The sequence below is a fragment of the Ammospiza nelsoni genome, chromosome 19 (assembly GCF_027579445.1).
Source record: "Ammospiza nelsoni isolate bAmmNel1 chromosome 19, bAmmNel1.pri, whole genome shotgun sequence".
Classification (NCBI taxonomy): Eukaryota; Metazoa; Chordata; class Aves; order Passeriformes; family Passerellidae; genus Ammospiza; species Ammospiza nelsoni.
Window position 1 is genome coordinate 9,175,935 of NC_080651.1, and position 19,752 is coordinate 9,195,686.

The 19,752-nt window shown below is 37.6% G+C and overlaps 1 protein-coding gene across 7 annotated transcripts in view; it reads right to left on the bottom strand.

The window, feature by feature from the left end:
• The window catches only part of SPAG9 (sperm associated antigen 9), a 62,497-nt gene that overhangs the window by 15,164 nt on the left and 27,581 nt on the right, over nucleotides 1-19,752 (bottom strand). For 4 of the 7 annotated variants that reach the window (XM_059486058.1, XM_059486056.1, XM_059486063.1 and 1 more), the window contains 16 exons: nucleotides 17,070-17,223; nucleotides 12,801-13,011; nucleotides 12,211-12,310; nucleotides 11,521-11,642; nucleotides 8,409-8,466; nucleotides 7,726-7,878; nucleotides 7,586-7,637; nucleotides 7,036-7,166; nucleotides 5,853-5,909; nucleotides 4,832-5,005; nucleotides 4,030-4,159; nucleotides 3,682-3,774; nucleotides 3,230-3,397; nucleotides 2,371-2,542; nucleotides 1,087-1,314; nucleotides 190-418 (listed from right to left, as the gene is read on the bottom strand). In XM_059486058.1, coding sequence (XP_059342041.1) covers nucleotides 190-418; nucleotides 1,087-1,314; nucleotides 2,371-2,542; nucleotides 3,230-3,397; nucleotides 3,682-3,774; nucleotides 4,030-4,159; nucleotides 4,832-5,005; nucleotides 5,853-5,909; nucleotides 7,036-7,166; nucleotides 7,586-7,637; nucleotides 7,726-7,878; nucleotides 8,409-8,466; nucleotides 11,521-11,642; nucleotides 12,211-12,310; nucleotides 12,801-13,011; nucleotides 17,070-17,223 — 2,232 coding nt within the window. The remainder of the gene's footprint in view (nucleotides 1-189; nucleotides 419-1,086; nucleotides 1,315-2,370; nucleotides 2,543-3,229; nucleotides 3,398-3,681; nucleotides 3,775-4,029; nucleotides 4,160-4,831; nucleotides 5,006-5,852; nucleotides 5,910-7,035; nucleotides 7,167-7,585; nucleotides 7,638-7,725; nucleotides 7,879-8,408; nucleotides 8,467-11,520; nucleotides 11,643-12,210; nucleotides 12,311-12,800; nucleotides 13,012-17,069; nucleotides 17,224-19,752) is intronic. The other 3 variants (XM_059486060.1, XM_059486057.1, XM_059486059.1) reach the window with 2 other exon arrangements.

Sequence of the window (19,752 nt, forward strand, 5' to 3'; positions counted from 1 at the left end):
CATTTACTTTTACAGGGAAAACTAGGTTTCCTGTCAGTATTATTACCTCTGGGGAATTGCAGAAGAGAGTCACAAAGCACAGTCTTGTACCAAGACTACTAATATGAACTTCAACACACTTAAAAAGGAAAAAGTAGTAATTTTGTCTCCATGCTATGTGCCTACAAACATTATACTTTTTAAAAATACATTTTAAGAGGTATGAGGCCCGAGACTAGGTACTTAGGCTGATACACTGGAGATGCCTCTGTTGTATGCTGCACTCCCAAGGGATCTGTAAAGACATGCTCTGTGTAGACTCCAGTTTGTGCAATATCAGCTGTGTCTTCTCCTGTCCCTGCATTGACTTCTGTTGCTTCTGTTGCCTCCTCTGCTGTTGGAATGTTCTCATCTACTGAATTATTTTCAGCTGCAATATCTATGAAATAAGCAAATTTGAAAAACTTTTAAACAACTGCAATAGAATTTGTTATTGTTTAAAACAGCCAGAACTTGATACTTAAAACTGAAGTGAATAGCTGTTATAGCCAGGCAGTTACAATTTCCACATCAGAAATGCCCAAATTTTAGTAGGTGGCACTGTATAAACAAATGTCAAATGCACTTTTAAGTAACAGCCTAATGGCTCAGACTGGCCATTAAATTATTAACTAGGACAGCAGTAAACAAGGCCAACAACCACATATTCATTGACAATCATATCACCATACAGCTCTGCAGGCCATATGACAAAAAAATTATGAATGTCTACAAAATAATCACTTACACTTAAATCTCTATTAAGACTTGACAAAATCTAAGGTATATATTTTAGTCACTCTCTGGTAAGATCTGCATTTCAAATACTACATTAAAATCTCTCTAGAGCAGGCACAAGAATTCTCTCAAAAGTACCTACAAGAAGCAGCTGCCAATTCCCATTTCATGTCACCTCCACCACTTTCTCAGCTACAATTTACAGATTTACAGTGAGTTTATGTTATCACAGCTTACACACTGTTAACCTCAGTAGTTGCACCACTTATTTCCAGCTTCATCTCAAGGTGTTTCACCAGCCCTGATATACCTGTAGTGTTTATCACATACCTGAATGTTTCTCTGCCACAGGTGAGGCCCCATTGGTGTCATGGGCACCAGGAGTCCCCGTGAGACCCTCAGCAGTGCAGCCCACCACAGTGATTCCCCCCAGCAGGCTGTCAGTCTCAGCAGAGCTGTTGCTGGTCATACTGCCACACAGGGAGGATTTGTCCACTTGGCTGGAATCTGCTTCCTGCAACCCTTCTTCTCCTGCAGGGTAGTCTGTTTCTCTTGCCCCTGAGAGAGATTAAACTCAGAATAACATAATATCCTGAGCTGGAAGGGACCTACAAAGATCCAGTCCAATTCCTGGCCCTGCACAGACACCCAGCAATCCCACCCTTTGTCTCAGAGCATTATCCAAATGCTCCTGGAGCTCTGGCAGCCTTGGTGCCATGACCACTGCTCTGGGGAGCCCTTTCAGTGCCCCACCACCCCCTGGGAAAGAATCTTTTCCTGATATACAGCCTAAACCTCCCCTGGCACAACTTCAAGCCATTCCCTTGGATCCTGTCACTGGGTGTTTTTCATAGGGATAAAGCCAAATAACCTCTCTATCTAATAGCTAAGCTTCAAACTCAATGAGCTCTCCAGAGATTAAACATGCAGACAGCCCCTATCTACAAGGTTAGTTTCACATAATCAGCAAATGTGGAAGATGCTGTCACAAAGCTCACAAAACAAAAGCAAGATCGACATATGCTGCATTACAATGTCATTCACTCTATTTCAATCTGCAGCTTTTCAAATAGTTTATTTCAATTTTAATTATATCTTCCTCTAAAATCAGATTTCATAACAGTGCAGGTACACAAGGGCACCTATCTATGTCGTCATGAAGAATTTAGGTGCAATAGAGCCTTGGTTCTGGAAGAAAAACTGTTTTTCTCATGTCCAATTCTCTTACACTTTCAAGACTTGAATTATAAATGCAAAAAGGATTCCCTCTGAAGGGAGCTTGCTTATCTTCAAGAGGCTGAAGAAGTCAAAAAAACAACAAACATATTCTTCTTTTTGTGATGTTCGCAATTCCATGAAATATCTACACTGTTGCAGTTTGTAGTACATCAAACAAAACAGTTCCCCTTGGCTGCTGACATCTCTCTGATTTTCAGTTCATGCAAGTAGGGTAGAAATGCAATAGTTTAATGTACAACTAACCACTTTCTTATTGCTCTGTTACAGTAACCTTTCATCATACTAAGTAACAAATCTGTGGGTTTTCATTGCATACGAAAAACTGAATAAGAATCAGTTAAAAAAGGCAGGAGCTGAACCAGCCCAAGCATTTACCTGGCACACTGGCAATACAAAGCACATGAGAATTGCAAACAATGAAACTGTCCAGAATATTCCCTGGTTGGTTTGCATCAATAATGATAACTTTTGTAGCAGAATGCGTGCTAGTACAGATCCAAACTAGACTGGATAATTCTTCCTGGTGCTTCAGCTCCTTCTGCTGATCCTGAAGGAGAACAAAGGCAGAAATTAACAACAGAAAGAGGGACAAGAATAGAATTACTACATTTCATCTTTTATGGTCTTATATTTTCACCTAGAGAAATATACATAAATATGTGGGAAGTTAAGTATCTTCAATGCCATTGCAAAACTACACGTAATTACTAGTTCTTTATGTAAATGAAGTATAAAGCTCCCTCATATTTCATACTTCTATTAAAAATACTTAAAATATTATAATTACACTGCACAATTATACAGTTAGACCAGTATAAAATAAAAACATTATTGACATGCTAACTGCCACACTCAGTATCACCACATGTTAATGTGATATCCCAAAGCACTTGAAAATTTAGACTGTTTTTATGGCCTTAATATGAATTCCATTTATGGCAATTAGAACATAAACAGGTCTGTCACAAATGGTTTTTAAAGGAGGCAGCACTGGTATAAGCAGTACATAATTTTGATGTAAAATTTATTTGCTCCTGAGATTTGTCGGCAAGGGAAGATTCAAAAGTATTCAATAGTTGGATTCAATAACTCAAACATTCTGGGCTAATGACTAACCAAGAAAACTCTGTTTGTTACCAATGAACCTGATTAGAAAATACTTTAGTACTCTACAGTTACACAGTAAAGGTGTATTACTATATAATTTATTAAATGTGCCTTGCAGTGACCTTACCTTGAGCTCTTGATCTAGTTTATCTAAGCTACTCTGGGATCCTGTTTGCTGCTTGTTGCCATCTGCATCCACACCAGTCACGTCATTGTAGAACACACTGGCACCAACCACAGATCCTCCATCTCGTGTCTTCCCTCCTGACAGGTTCACCCCTACAGCACACCACAGCTTGGGAGAAAAAGAAATGTTACACTTGAATCTCAAACTAAAAAAAGAGAGAGACAAGTATTGTTAAATATGCTAAGTGATATCAACATTATTATATATCCGGAGTCCATTTTAAGTTATTAATTACAATTAAAGTCATATACATTTTACTGAGACATAAATTCTTCTTCACTATATTTAAAAAAAAACCCAACTTATTTGAAAAAGAATGCAATTGAGTCCAAAACAAAAATATTCAAGCTATAGTTTGCCCGAGTCTCTTATCGTCACTGGAAACATCCTACCTTCATAGAGGTATCCTTCTCATCCAAAGGTCTCAGGTAAACAGGTACAGGCAAGTTCTTCATCTTATTTTCACCCTGTCCGCCATTTGCCACCTAGGCAAAAAAACAAACAAACAAACAAACAAACAAAAAATTTTACCTTTAAAAGAGGTTTACAATCTTTGGAATCAGTTGCTCAGAATTTATTAAACACAATGAGGAGTTTTGCATTGTTGTCTCCTTTACAAAGATTCTTTGCTGCTAAGTTCAACAAAAAAAAGCTAGAATCAAACACAAGCTGTGAAATCACACCCTCTACAAATGTGACAAAACATGAAGCTGTTACCATTACGCTTGAAAACATCATACCTGTTTGTATTTCTGAGGTAGACTCCAGCCAAAAGCCTGCACTCTGCCATCCTCCTTCTGGACATGAGCTTTCACCTGGCGGTACTGCTCCCTCTTCTGCTCCCGGCGTGAGGCTAAACTGGCTTCAGTTCTGGGCAAGAATCAGGATTGAGGAACTTCGTACTTATGATCTTTAGAATCTCTTGTGCAATGGGAATTGCTGTTAAACTCAATAACCAAGATCACTGTGGAAGCACTGGGTTACCAAGGCTACCCCTAGGTTTTTTTCACCTATCAAGACACCTGGTTTCCTGTGGGCTATTTTTAAGGGATTGGGGAAAACCAGGCAAAACCAGAAAGTCTATTGCCAGCATCCTCAAAAGAAATTAACTTGGGTTGTGTAGCTCTACTAGGAGCTTTAAAAGTTGTAACTCACAAGGACATATTGCCAAAACAAAGCACAGGAGAAAAAAAATAATTACAGATTCTTGTTAGCCTGACTCTTAAGTGAACCTTGAGTACCTGTACAGTTATTGCTCAGCTACAACATTTTCATATAAAAGCATACCAAGTGTTGCCTCCTGTGCCTAAATGCACTTTCTTGAAAGACAGTGGTATTTACCAAGTAGAATATTTCACCCAGGTGCTCCAAGTATTCACCCACTGCTGCACATTTCACTCTGCACTATCTTGATGATAGCCTTATGAATCAACACTCACTTCAGGAGATTATACTTCACTTAGCAGCATGCTAGTAATCTCAGAGAACTAAAAGAGTAAACACTTGATAGACCATATCTACTATAAAACCAAAATGTCTTACTCTTCACTGAGGAATTCAAAGGCTTTAGATTTGTCACTGGGTAATTGAGATAAGGTGCTGCTTCTTTTCTTGACTGATGGAGTAATGTGCGAGGTTGGAGCATTATATTTAACATTGACAGGAGGTTCTGGTTTCTTTGCTGTATTGCTGGATGAACTGAAGAGCCTGCTAAAACTAGAAGAAGAGAAAAAGACAAGAGTCAAGATTTGTCAGATACATCCAAACTTCACTACGCAGGCAAAACACAGCACATGCCAGCCTGTTCAAGACAGTTATAAGGTAAGAAACTGGAGCCCAACACACCCAGCAGCACTCTCAACGCACAAAACTCATGTCCATAAGAAAAATTTTTAAAGGATTATCATCCCATTTATCAAATCCAATGGGAACTTCATCTTTAATTAACATTTACACGGAACCAACAAAATTAGGATGTTAACATCAGACCTGGAAGACAGTTCTATGAAGGACATTAGTTTATGCAGAGAGCATTTTAAAAAACCCACTATTTTCTATGCAACAAGATAGAACTGTTTTCTGCAAGTCACAACATCAAAAGGATTATTTGAAAAACATCTTGTTGAGAAAAATACTGGTTTAGATTTAAGAGCTTGAAGTCAGAAAGGAGAATGTAACACTTGGTAAGCTGTACCTCACAAGAGGGAAAAGAAGCTGAAATAAATGCAACCCACACCTGCTATTCAGGTTTCTACTTTTCATCAAAAAAATGAATGTGGAAAAAATGCTCAGAACAAGAATCCTGGTGCATATTCAGCTAGGAAAAAAATTCTAGCCCTTTGGTATTTAACTTCACAAAGTGCACAGCCACTCACTACACACTGCAGCTTACAATACATTTTGTCTTCCAGAGCAGTCTTACCGAGTTGGCATGCTGGGCAACAAGAGGAGAAGTGTTAAGATATCTTCATCTCCCAAAAAATAATTAGCTAACATACGCAAATGTGCCAGCTAATTGGTTAGGGTCTTTATTTCTGCCAGTAAGTTGTGCTTCTATACTTACAATTGCCAAATGCTTGATCTTTTCTTCTCTTGCATGGCTGGATTTTCTCTGGATGCTCTACAAGAAATCAATTCCAAGTTAGCAACAATTTAAAAAGGAAAAGGAATGGAACAGTGTGAAACTCTTATTTTTTAAAAAAGGATAACATCTTGAAAATAACAAAGTCTTTTTTTTTTTCACACTACTACTTCTTTACTGATCAGAGCATAATACCGAAATTCCCACTACAGGAAATAAAGTTACATAATAAACTTCATCCCCATTTCTTTGCATCCCAAACAAACTGGCAACTTTTCAGACAGAAGAGACAAGTCTGCATAACACTTTGTAATGAAAAAAGCTTGAAGAAAGCAGCAAACCATTTTAAATTATTCTGCCCCCTATTTAATATTTTAACCACTGTCTTTTGTTTTAAAGTCTATTAATCTTCAATACATCAGTAAATAATTGATAAAGTGTTCCCATTGCCATAGATTAGAGATAGGAGAGGATTTCTACAGCAGATAATAGCTACAGAAGAACAAGCCATGGCTGTTGGAAATGTACATTTTTCCTCCTAAAGGGTCACAGGCATGAGGACAATGGGAACAACTACATGTCACTGCTGTTCATGGCCAGCAGGCAGCACCACAGCCTCTGGTACCTGTGGTCAGGGACAAGGATGAATTGGTCTGAGGCAGAAAACTTATGTTTTCAAACCATACCTTCCAAACAACTGAATATTCAGGATGCAAATGAGACCAAATCACCATCTATATTGTTTATATTTAACATGCCTTGCACAGCTTTAAACTGTTTCATCCTGAACAACCCAAGTCTTTCCAAAGGAATTATACTCAGTCTGAAGACACTATCCCTATTTTGACAGCACAAGGCATGTGTACACACAGAGTAATTTTTAATGCCCACCACATTAACGTTATTTACAAATACCAACTTTTTTTTTCTGTTTCAGAATAAGCATCCCTTGAAAAAATGTGTGTATTTCACATCATGAAGTAACATATCTTCACTGAGGTCTCACCAAGAACCATTCTGACAAATTATATGCCCTTAACTTAAAAACAATGATCCTCATGGGCATGAGGAAAACAAGCAGAAGGCAATGAACCTGCTGACCAGATCACCCAGCATCTAAAAATCACAAGGAGCTCTGTCAAAGATTCTATAAGAGCCTTTTCACCTTATCATCTCAGTCCATCGGACAGCCTCCTGCAGCTCCATCAGCCTCTCCTTGTACTGGTTCCTCTCCATCAGCACTCGGGCCATTTCCACACGTGTGAAGCGTTTCCGCTGTGCCGTGGGGACATCGCTCTGGGCACACAAGTTAATAAACATGGCAGGGACAAAGGTGCACCACAGGGCCCTGCAGAGCCACCCTCTGCCTCTTGATAATAGCCAGGCTAGGGCACAATTCCAGATTTCAATTAGGTTGGGGCTTTGAAAATCTGGGTTTTACTTTTCTCTCCTCCCATCCTTTGAATGCAATATAATGTGAATGAAAACAGGTCTTCAAAAAAAGTGTGTGCTAACAAGTGGGCAGAGAGGAAAGCAAGACAACTAATCACTGTCAATTTAAGTTTACTTGTGCTCTTTAGATCTTCTGTCATTTCTACACAGGAAGGAACTTTACCATTACTTGTTAAGCAGTAAGTTTTAGTAGCACTCACTAAACACACAGACTTCTAATATCCCATTGACGTATGCACACAAAACCACACATATACACCTACATCATCATCCTCTTTAGCCTTCTGTCTTGCTTCTTCTGCTTCTGCACGAGCTCTAAATAGAAAATAAAAAACAGCTGCAATAAATATCACAGTAGGGTTTGTCTTCTTTTCCTTTTTGGCAACCATGGAATTAAACTTACTTTCTCAGCTCTTCTTCCAGTTCTTTATTCTTCTCTTCAAGCTTTTGCTTTGCTTGTTTTATAGCCTCTAATTCACCTTGTAGTACATCCTTTTCACAGGTCAATTCATCCACCTTTGCTATTAAATCATTCTTCACTACATTCAGTGCATTTCTACACAAACATTGAAAACATATGGTTATAAGGATGGCCATGGTCTCGCAGTTCAGCTTCAGCCTGGTTTTATTTTTAAAGACCTACACATTTCTTACACAGAGCTGCTGTAAAAAGATACAGCTTTCTTAGAGGTCAAATCATTCCTCCCAAATCTCAAACATTCAAACACATTCACATTCTCTCTATTAGAAAAAAGTACTGATAAATAGTTTGATTTTCCCTCAAAAGTGCTCCAGTGGATTTGCTTCTGCACTTAAAGCTGTGTTTCTGACAGGGAGTTGATCTCATCAGGACACAGCACTGCATTTCTTAGAGTCTTACAAGGATAAAAGCAGATTTTTCCTACTAGATCCTTAATTTCTAGAAGACCAACTCAGACAAATGCACCTACAAATTCAAAATACTCACACCCCCATTACTCTGAGAACTGAGAGCACATTTGCATAGTTTCAATTCCATATCAGGATATTGAAGATATAATGAAATAACAGAAAGTCAGTATTTTTTACATAAACATTCTCACTTACTTTGTCTCCAGCAGCTGAGTGTTTTCCAAAATAAGGTTTTCAACCTCACGCCCCATTCCTTTCCAAAGCAAACAAACACATTAAATTAGTAAATAAAATGGATGTTTTTACAAAACTTATGTTTTGCCATTGTCTAAAGTCAAAGGAATTTTACATATGACAAACTTGCCAGAAGAACTGTGAGCTATCTGAAGTTTCAGGTCCAACCTACCTTCTACAATTAGACTTCCCTCCCACCTTCTCCCAGCCTGACTTCAATTAAAAAAAGCCCAAAGACATCCCTACCTAAGCACAGGCCAGTGCTGCTACTCTGTATATTTAGAAGATGTTACAGTACTAAGTCAAAAAGCAAACACAGCATATATTGCAGAAGTATCAGACCACAAAATATTCAGTTTAAAATGCTCAACTGTGTTTTACAGCATTATCATTATTGCTTTTTGATCTCTTATAAATTGTCATATACCAGTGTATCAGTTATAGACAAAAAACATGCTGAATAAAGTTCAGATTGTGAAAGCCCTGCAGACTTCCCCAGAGCAAATGATACCTTACCAAAGAAATTATGGTCTTTAAAGCCCATGCATTCCATGTAGAGCAAAAACAAGAACAAGAAACATTTCATGTGAGGTGTAGCATGATTGAGGAGAAATAAAATATTAAGACTTAGGAAGTAAGAGCGAATTAAAACAAAGCCACCACCAAAAATCTGAAGTGGGATCTAATGTGATTGGAAGCAGGATTTATAGAGAAGACTGATGTGGAAGGATTTAAGTTTGTCACAACCATTTCCATCGGTTAAACCTCTTATATGAATCAGTAACTCAATAAAAGTGTCTCATTTTCTGTGAAATAATTTAGAAGCACAGTCCTTGGAAGAAATTCTAAGCCATTCAGAAGTTTCCAATCAAAATGCTCTTATGGAGAAAAGTGAACATAACTTTTCAACATAACTAACATAACTACTTCAGTGTTACTTAGATTTCTGGAAATTAATTTCTCACCCTATTTTTTGCATACCTAATATAATTTTCAGAATTTTAAAAAAGGTAGTTTCAGGAGAGAATAATTATTTTGCATCTTGCACAGCAAAATAATTATGACATAGATAACAGCAGAAATTATGTTAATTCAAGATTAACATAATGAATGAAAAAGGTATCTTAATGGTGGAGGCTTTTAAAAATACTTTAGAAACACAATCTTCCAAGCAACTTTGGTGGCAGAAGACTTTAAAGATATTTGGATAAAGAAGAAAAGGTATCTATAAATAGACATGCAAGTCAAAGTTCTCTCTTTTGACATTTCCCTCTCTGGGTTTTGGATTAAAAGTAAATGATATTTACTGAAGTAACTTAGATCAACCATGGTTGATTTATCAATATCTGGAAAAATCCCCTATACAGCAGCCATCAAGAGATTTTATTGAAGTTGCTCGTGCTTTTTAAACACTTTCAAAATTCACAGATAAAAGTATGTAGGATCACATCCAACAGGTTTCAGGATCTTTTATAATGAGAGAACAAAAACTAGAAAGCCAGAGTGCAACAGCAAAATAAAGTTACCAAGCAGGGAAAAAATGCAGAGAACATATTGTATGAGAGCAGCAGACAAGAATGCCTAACTGGAGAAGCAACAAATTTCAAAGATTTTTTGAAAAAAGAAGCATACACACCAGAATATTCCCCTGGGTATGCAGCCCAAGAGAAAACAGATTAGAGAATCCTAATTAACTATTTTTAAACAACTCTGTACTGAAGGTTAATGCTCACTTAGAACAGGTCCAAATGCTTCAAACACACAGGCTATCCTGGATGCAGGTGTGGCTTTTCAGATTTTGAACTATGGCTGTTCTCAAAGCGAAATTATGATTCTAAAATAAAATTTTCAGACCAACACATTCTGCATAACAAATGCAGGTATAACCCTAGGCTTAGTGTGCACACACTGGTGTTTCCAGCAATAGATTTACAGAAAATGGTAATAAACTCACTGACAAACCTTAAATAAGTTAAACTAAAAAATATATTATTTTTTGCCCATGAAAAACAAAGTATTAGGATCAGGATATCCTGACAATAGTTTGATTTCTTTAATGAATTTATCACAGCTAAGGGATGGATGTTGCTCCATGTTAATACTCTGCAGAATCTGTATTTTTGCATGCAGAATGCATGATTATTTATCTCTGTGAGAATGGAATGACATCCAAGAGTTTTAGATGGAGTATGTAGCAGTAAGGATGTGGAGAGCCTCACTGCTCAGAGTGACAGCAAAGAAAAACCATCTCAGACTGGAGATAGGCTCATTACTCCTAGTGAGTAATACCATACCTGCAGAAATGTCACCAGTTTGATATAAAATAAGTTTCTGGAGGAACCCTGAACAACCAGAAAAACAGATTGCACACAGGAGTCTCAACAGTCCTAACAATCTGTATTTTTGCAGGATCAGAAGACAGAAGCAAACAAGCTGCTGATTTTCTGCACTCAACTCATTTTGAAAACACCTGAGAGTAGCATCTGGATTTTATACATTCCATAGTATCGGCTTTCATTATTTCAAAATGAGGCCTGAACAATAACATAGTAAAAATATCTTGCTATATTGTTTATAGAAAGATTATTTTTGAAATAAGTGACTGAAATAGTCAGCATAGAAGTAACAGCAAAATCCTTAGGGGAAGGAGAAATATGGGTTTTCCCTCCCCTATCAATTAACAGTTTGATTCTCAAATTACCACCATTTCATTTGCTGCAATTCTTTCACATTAAAATCTTTAAGGAGGTGATAAAGCCAGGCCACTACAGATCAGGCACGACCTGATTAAAACTACCTAAAACTAGTTCAAGACAAAAATCCTTCCTTGAGAAAAAAATCCTTATGTAAGAGAGCATAGAGGGAGAAATGGAGAATAGTGTAGGAAGTGCCCCAGAAGATTAAGCTCCTTATACAGAGAGAAAGAAGAAACGCTTCTGTTTTTGCATTCCAATGATTACCTTAGGATGCTACTCAAACAATTTCAATGCAAATGAAACGTAACAACAAATCCAGCAAGTCTAATTAAGCACTTCCTAAAAAGGAAAATTTCTGTATACAGCATCTTTCTTACCCAGTAAATCTGCACCTTCATCCACATCTCCAATTAGGCCAGAACCAGCAGATGACAGCTCTTCAAAGAGTGACTCTGTGTTACGGTCAAATGCTTTGTTCTTGATGCCTTTGGTGGGAGTGCTGGGCAGAGAATTAAACAAGACATGAAAAAGCACGGAAATAATACTCCCACAATGAAGAAAAGCTTTCTCTGTATTTTTTACCAGTAGTTCATTTGTTCCCTCAAACAAACCCCACAAGCTTTCATTTGACTTACAAGTTCTAGATTCTATTTTCAAATACTGCTTTGCCATCAAGATCGCAAACTTAAAGCAGTTGCTGATACTGAGCTGGACAGGATTGTAATAAATCAAAGCATGTCAAGTTTTGGCCTATAGAAATTGAGTTGTGTCAGGACTTACCCCAAATGCCTGAAGAACAGACAGCTCAGCTAAACTGGAAGATATTTAATAGAAAAAGAATGCAAGAGAAGTGAATAGTAGGAGGTCAAAATATTCCTCTGGTCAGAGAAGGGGCTCCTTTCACACAAAGCTCTTCTTACATCCTTAAGATTCACCATATAGGGTAATTTTATCCTTCTCATCACAAGAATTAAACAAAGACAAGAAAAGGAAAATTCCCATATACAGCATCTTTAAATAACCTTCTAAAATTTGTCTTCTTCCTCAAATCACAACACACAACTTACCTGGAACCCTTATATCCACTGAGATCTTTATCCATATCCAACTCTGGAGTTGACTCAATAATTGCCTGAACTTCAGATTTTTCTTCATTTTCATTTCCCCCTGGGGCAAAGAAGTGGTACATGCCCATAAACAAAATCATCATGACATATTAACTACATGTAGTAGTTCTTCATCAATCACCAACTTAGGATATTTCTGTACAAAGACTTATCAAAATAAATAAAAGACCCACAGATTTTGATACTCTAGTGCAGATACTGGAATTTCTAAGTCTCTCCCAAATTTAACACAAGTTATCCAACAGCACTTATTTCCTACTACTTCTGTAACTGAAACCAAGATGCCCAACACTTCACAACTCTATGTGCCTTTTCTACTGCCAAAGAAATGTCTTAAAAAATTATGATTCTGAAGCAAAAAGGACTAAAGTCACCAACAAACAACAGACTTATCTCTGACCAATATTCTGTACTCCTTAAAATACTGAGTAGAAACCCCATTCTCATTTGTGGCACAACAAAAGATAGTTGATAAGAGATCAAATATGAGGTCCATAGTAACCCTACATTAAGAAGTTAAAGCAGCTCACCAGTGCACACATTTCTTGTCTCTTGAGCTACCTGTACTTCAATATTCTTGCTTACATCCAGCTTCTCATTTGACATCTCTGTGTCCTTTGCAAGCCCTTCAACATTTTCCTTTTGAGGGGTTTCAGCAGGCAGCACAGGAACATCTGAAGCAGCTGTGGATGCTGGCGTAGTACATTTGGAGCCTGCTTGGCTAACATCAGAGAGCTCATCCTAGAATTGCACCATTACCAGTAAAAAATGAACATAAAGTTTTATTAAAAGAGTTGGGCATATACACTAAGGAACAGACAACAAAATCACTGTATTTTATTGAAAATTATGCAAATGCAAAGACAAATGAATAAAAATAATATTTTAAGCCAGTACAGTCATCTTTAGCCTGACTGTTTCACTCTTGCTAAGACAATTACAGCAATAAACATAAAAATGCCTTTATTTTTAATAGCAATGTTTGATCTCAGCTGATCATTTTAGCCACTACTTTTCTGTGAAGGCTTCCAGAAAACAAGCAGCATTCTCATCCTAAGAGTCCTTCTAGCTGCACAATGAACTGCCTAATCATCCCAAAGCTGTTATAAAATTAATGGTTCTGAATATACATAGTACCTTAAAAAGCAGCCACTGAAGAACTGATGCAAATATGGATTTAACTAATATAAAACTGTGGTAATTCATAGAGTCGTAATCACAGAATGGTTTGGGTTGGGAGGAACCTTAAAGATAATTTTGCCTCAACACCCTGCTGCGGGCAGGGATGCTTTCCACTAGACCAGGTTGCTCCGAGCCCTGTCCAACCTGGCCTTGAACATTTCCATATTTGCAAGCACTTCGCTTAAGTTTTCCGCGCTTTCTAGTCTGAACTGTGAGCACTGACTGACAGTGGGAATGGGACCTGGAACTGTGGTAACTACTTGTCCAGTTAGATTTCAGATCCACCAAGGAACATCAGTATACAGTTCCTCCTCAGAAACTGATTCCTGGCAACATTTCACAGTGACACCATGTCAAGACCCATATGTACGACATTAATTACAGACTTAGTCCAGCTGCTGGACTCCAGATTGGGACCATCACCCAGACACAGCTGCATCCAGCACTGCGTGGGAGGGCAGAGTGGACTGTGTGTGACACAGCCAGAGGCCACTACCTGAATATACCAACAGCCCTTTTTCAGCTCTTCGCTCATCTCCTTCATTCACATTTTACTGCCCGTTCATGCCCAGACCCACATCAGATGTCTGATCTGTGACTTAAGTAGCACATGACAGTGAACAACAGCCCACTGCAGAGAGGAAAACAAGTCTGCCTGTTTAGGCCAATAGTTTCTAGCACACACCATTAGAGGAATCTTGTTGGGGAAAACAACGATGAACTTTGAGGCTGCTGTGTGCAAAATGGAGGCAGGATGGTAACATTTTATCAAAAGTCCTAGTAAAGTTTGTTTGGGAATCACAGGTGAAAGAAAGGCTCTTGGACAAGTCTGTAACATTTTTGTCATGCACAAAACAGGTTTAGATTTTGCAAAGCACAAATTCACTGCATGCCTTTTTGAGGAAGAAATAAAACTGAATTTAAAGGTTAATTTAAAATAACACAGAAGAGACCTGCATGTAGATGTACACTGTCTCACTTGTACTTAGCATAAGATTAGCATGAATTGTAACTTACAGATTTCTCCTTTTATAACTTACTAAGGCAAAATTTTTATTTGTGTGGGGACAGGGAGGAAAGCAGATATTTATGTATATCAGCATAAATGCAAAGCTTGCATCCTATAGTAACATCTCACATTGAATTTGCAAATCCTAGAAACAAAAATACAGCACTCATTGCCTATCAATTACTGACAGTTCTCATTGTTTCATAGTAAATTGCAGAATAATCAATTATTAATATTCAGTTTTCTGCCAGAAGTATTCAGAAATACAGACACCTCTAAAGGAATGAAAGAAAAGTAAAAAACACTGCAATTTACCCAACTGCCTTCTGAATGGGTGAAGTTGAGGCATTGGCTAATGGTTCATACTCGAGTGAGCAGATACAGAAGGGAGGAAGTGGTGCCCCTTACCAAGGGCAACCAGAGCTCACACAAACAAGAAATAAAACCTCAGCAGAGTTGCTGGCTCTGTTTAAACACTTCTACATCTTTGTATTCCAAGAGCATCCACTAACTGATGCAGCCAATCACTGACTTTCACACGCAAAGCTCAAGGAAAATAGCTTGATGGCACAAGAAAAAACAGGGAATAGAATGGTTCTTTCCCTAAGGGAATTTCAAATCACCCATATATTTTATATTTCTGACTTTATTATCTATGGTAATTTTTTAGCTTACTCTTGGAAACCACACAAATTACACTATTACAAATGTTCGTTCTAGAACTAAAGAAAAGCAAAAGTAATTTAATTAAAATGACACTGAATTAATCAGAATATCTCAAAGACTAAACATTTGAAATTCAGTGCGGTGCTGACTTAGCAAAATTGACTTTTTTCATCATGCTGCCAAAAGACACCTCCTGGAAAAAAAAAAGTTTAAAAATTCAATAATTAAATCTGAAGGAGTAACTCATCTGCAGTGCTGTGCAGGAATGAGTAGAAAACAATGACTGGTACATAAATGTGTGTCATCTTACAATGATATCCAGCAATCTCACTATTGCACAAGCTACAGAATAACAGATTTTTTCATCTCTGCCTATCTGCTCCCTGTTTGTGATAGTTTTGGAGGAAACACTGACCATTTAGGAAAGGATCAGGCATGAATGGAAAATAGATGCTAGAAAGCAGCAGAATCTTGCTAGTGCCTTGTACTGGATGTCAAAAATATTCAGAGGAAAAGTACTAGAGAAAAAAGTTTCAAATGCTGGTTTTGACTTCAATATATCAGGTTATTCAACAGGTTCAATTCAGAAGTACTTTACATTCATAGCTACAAAGTAAAGATGTTGCTTTGAACTTGAGGAACTTATTCTGAATAAATAGATTTGAACAACTACAGTTTGTGCTATTTTGTGAATTCTCATTTTAGCAGTGCATTATTTTTAGAATAATTATATCAAGAAGCCTATTTTGACAATATGGATTAGCCAATTTTCTGAGGAGGAAGATGAAATCAGAAGCTTCCCTTTCTACCTCATCTCCATCTACTCTTAGTCATAACTTATTGTACATAAGTTATATTTCAGTCAGCTTTCCTAAAATCTGCCAATTCACTAATGTTAATAGCATAAGACAAAGGGAATTGGACATATTCAAGATCCAACCTCCTGACTAGCACTCTTTTTGAAGTGAAAAATTTTTAGAAGCAAACTCACACTGTCACTTTGATACATCCCTATAATTAACCACTATTTACTCTTCCCATTATCTCCTTATGACATCCATGATAAATAAATGGATTCCTATTACCTCCAAATAGTTTTGTAGTTCTGATCAGTTAATATTCCTGGGCTAGGCAGGTATTAAGTTCACTTAAGAGGAAACTCCTCTCAGCTATATGCCTTTCCAAAAATAACAGTACATTCCAAAAAACTTCATGAAGAAATATATGCTGGCAGGATTTACACATTCTGGAGTTCTTCACTCTGTAGATCCTCCTCCTGCTGTGCTGTGAGTGCACCTTAGACTGCCAGACTTATCACACTCCAACACCACTGCCCCATTCCTCCACTCCTGCAGATTGGTTTATTCCACCCTCTCACAGCTGGAACATAGAACAATTGCAGGAATGATGACCAGGCTACAAGCAAGGAAATCATGCTCACAGACTAATTTAGGAAAGTTACATCATTCTTAGCTCTGTGGTCTACCTGCACCATACAGCTGGTAATAGGCAGAGGCTGCATGAAGAGCGCTGACCATGTAGTAATCAAAGCTTTCCTTCTAAAGCAGCATTATTAAAGCTTATTAGACTGTTCCCACTACCTAGTAACATATTTAGTGTGGAAAAAGAAGTTGGAACCTTTGGAAAGGGTCCTTAGTCAGAAAGAAAAGACCCACTACTGAGAATAAGAGGAGAACTAATCTGTATTATCACTCATTTGGAAAATGTCCCCAGCACTTTATTTCTTGTACTAAGAAAAGTTCCCTCAAAGTTCACTGGAGTAAGCAATGCACTTAATTAAAAATGGACTTAATCAGAGAAGTTTCAGGGCTCTACCTCCCCTCTTTCAATTTGGTGGCTTATTGGTTTTTGCACCCTCCCAAAGATCTACCATCTGTATGGGAGTTTTTCCTGCCACACAAGGCAGCCAGGCTGCACTCACCTTGAGGCTGGTGTGGGACCGTGGCTGGCTCAGCTCATGGAATTTCCAGTGCTCTGCTGCAGGCGTTTCTGCTACCTCCCTCTGAGCCTCGGGCGTGAGGAGAGCATCTCCTGCAGGTAATGGGAAGATGCCCAGGGATATTGGACGCTCCTTCCTGTTGGAAAGACATGCAGGGTTCATCAGCCATCTCAGATGTCCCACAGTTTATTTGCCTGCAGCCTCCGAAATCAGCAGGGAAGTGGTGAAATTCCAGGTTCAAACATCTAGACACTGCTCCATTAAATGCACAGTGCAGCACACACAGACTGCGTCACAGTACCCAATAATTCCTCATTTCACAATTGCCAAGTCAATTGCATGGTTTTAAATAGCAGTTATTGATTTACACTACAGCTAAATTTTTATGGAAATGAAACACCTGTTCAATACAAGTAGAAGACAAAAATGTTTCCTTACTTCAGATTGAAAATAGTTTTCAGCAGCCACTATTAAAAATACCATTTTGCAACTTTTTCTTCAAGATATAAGCACATAATTTCTACAACAGCAAACAGCTAAATCATCAACTGAAACATTTGCAAAATTGTAAACAATAACCCTCAAGCAACTCTTCTGAAATCATTCAGTATTTTATTCTGAAGATCACAGAAATGGATTTGTGTAAGAGAAAAGAACTGGGTCAGGGAATTACCAATGTTACAACTGGCTCAGCTAAAAATTGTGTAGTTTTACCCAAGATCAGTTCCAACACTCTACCCTAAAGCTACACAAAAGCTTGTGCCAGCAAAGCAAATTATTTCATCCCAAATTTTCACTTCCTCACTCTTTCTTCTTCCCTATGGCAAATAGTATCTGGAAATTCCAAAGGTTTACATAGTAACCCTCAAAAGAAACAAAAAACCAGCAGTGTGCTCAGTGAACAAAAGGATTCATTCTTCCTGCTAGCAAGAGACAAAACCATTGTGTGCAATGTCATTCATAGGATACTGAGGCCAGCCCTGAAAAGGAAAATTATCAGCCAGGCCTAGAACCAAGATAAGCAAAGTGTTTGTTCAGGCAAAACAATGTAATGTAGAAAAAAAATGACTATAATCAACGAGCACAGTTTTAAGTATAGTAGACAGAGAAGATAAAAGTGTGTACAAGTGATGGCATAGTTTTCACATTTTAGCATTATGAAAAGCCAACACACAACCACATGCGCTTTATTTCACAAGGCCCTTCACAGATTAAATATAACCTAGGCAGAATTAGTATCTGCATACAAAATACACGCAAATATATGGCAAGGTGTGCTGAAAAGCAAAAGCTTTGGACATATTTTTGATTTTGTTTATTTACTTTGAAGAAAAGTTAGTGAAGAAGGGATTTCATTCCACAATTTATCAGTAAACTCCCTTTGGTAAATATTACATTGTCAAAATCACAATGTTCAAACAGCAAACAATTTAAATTGGCATGAACCTTTCCAGTCCAGGTGTACAAAGATGCTCCTTGTCACAAAATCCTTTGCACCTAATTCTCACATTGGAGCTATCTTGGTCTTCCAGAAATATTATTCCAAATTAAGTCATTAATTGTGAAGTAGTTTAGCACAACAAAGCCGGCAACAAGTAAGTAAAGCAAAATCTGTCTGGGTTACAAAATTCAAAACATCTGATAATGTTCCAGCATCTGCAACTGCTGGAATGAGAAACCCCACAGTGGATTCCAAGAGTTCCCACTATTGTAACAGGTCCTGCTTTGCTTTCAATTTCCCACAAGTCTCAGGCATGTGGGGAACAAAAGACAGGCCACAGAAGCTGAGATTATGTCAAAAGAGGGGCTGAGACCATTTCAGTGGATAAAAAGTGCAGGAACAAAAAGGAGGAAGAAAAGCTGCCCTTTAGTGGTTGATAGAGCTGCATTGTGAGAGGCCTGGCTTACTGCAGAGGGTCCAGCACATTTCCATATTGCACATTCCACATGCCACAAAGTTGATCTGCTTTGCAATCCTCAAAAGAAAGAATATTAAATGGGTACAGTTTAAACAGTTCACACCTGGCATCACTTCTTTTTTCCAGATTAGTTTGAAAAAAAACTTTATTATAAACATACTTTGATGCGTTAGAACAGAGGTCAGGTGCATTGCAAGGCTGTACAGTAAATGAAGTTTGCAAAAGAGGCTATTTTGGAAATTAGGCTTATTATGTGAGTGTCTGCATTAAAAGAAATTATCCAATTAGACTGAAGCAATTTCAATTTATTTCACTGCTTGTTGAGCAGAAAACAAAGAACCTCTTCCACCTCCCCAGTGCACAAAAAAAATATCTGAAAATGCCACAGTGAGCAAAATGGAAACACATATTTTAAAAGCCTGAACTATAAGTGATGCATTGAAATATCTGCAGGAGCCTTTAAGGAACTTTTAGATGCTCAGTTCTAAAATCTGACTAGTGTTTAAAAATAGAAAATTTTTTTCTACAATTACATTCCTTCATCCTGTATTTTTATCTCTTTTTTTAAAATTAATTAAGACTAAGAAAGTGAATTTTAATTCATGTAATTCCTAAAGCAAATTAGAAGGGCAGGAAAAAACATAACTTCCCCAAACCCCTCAAATCCATTAAATACTCTGGGGGAGCAAAAGCACATTAGGAAAAAAAAAACTATTTCTCAAGCCATTTGACTTGTTTAAAACTTA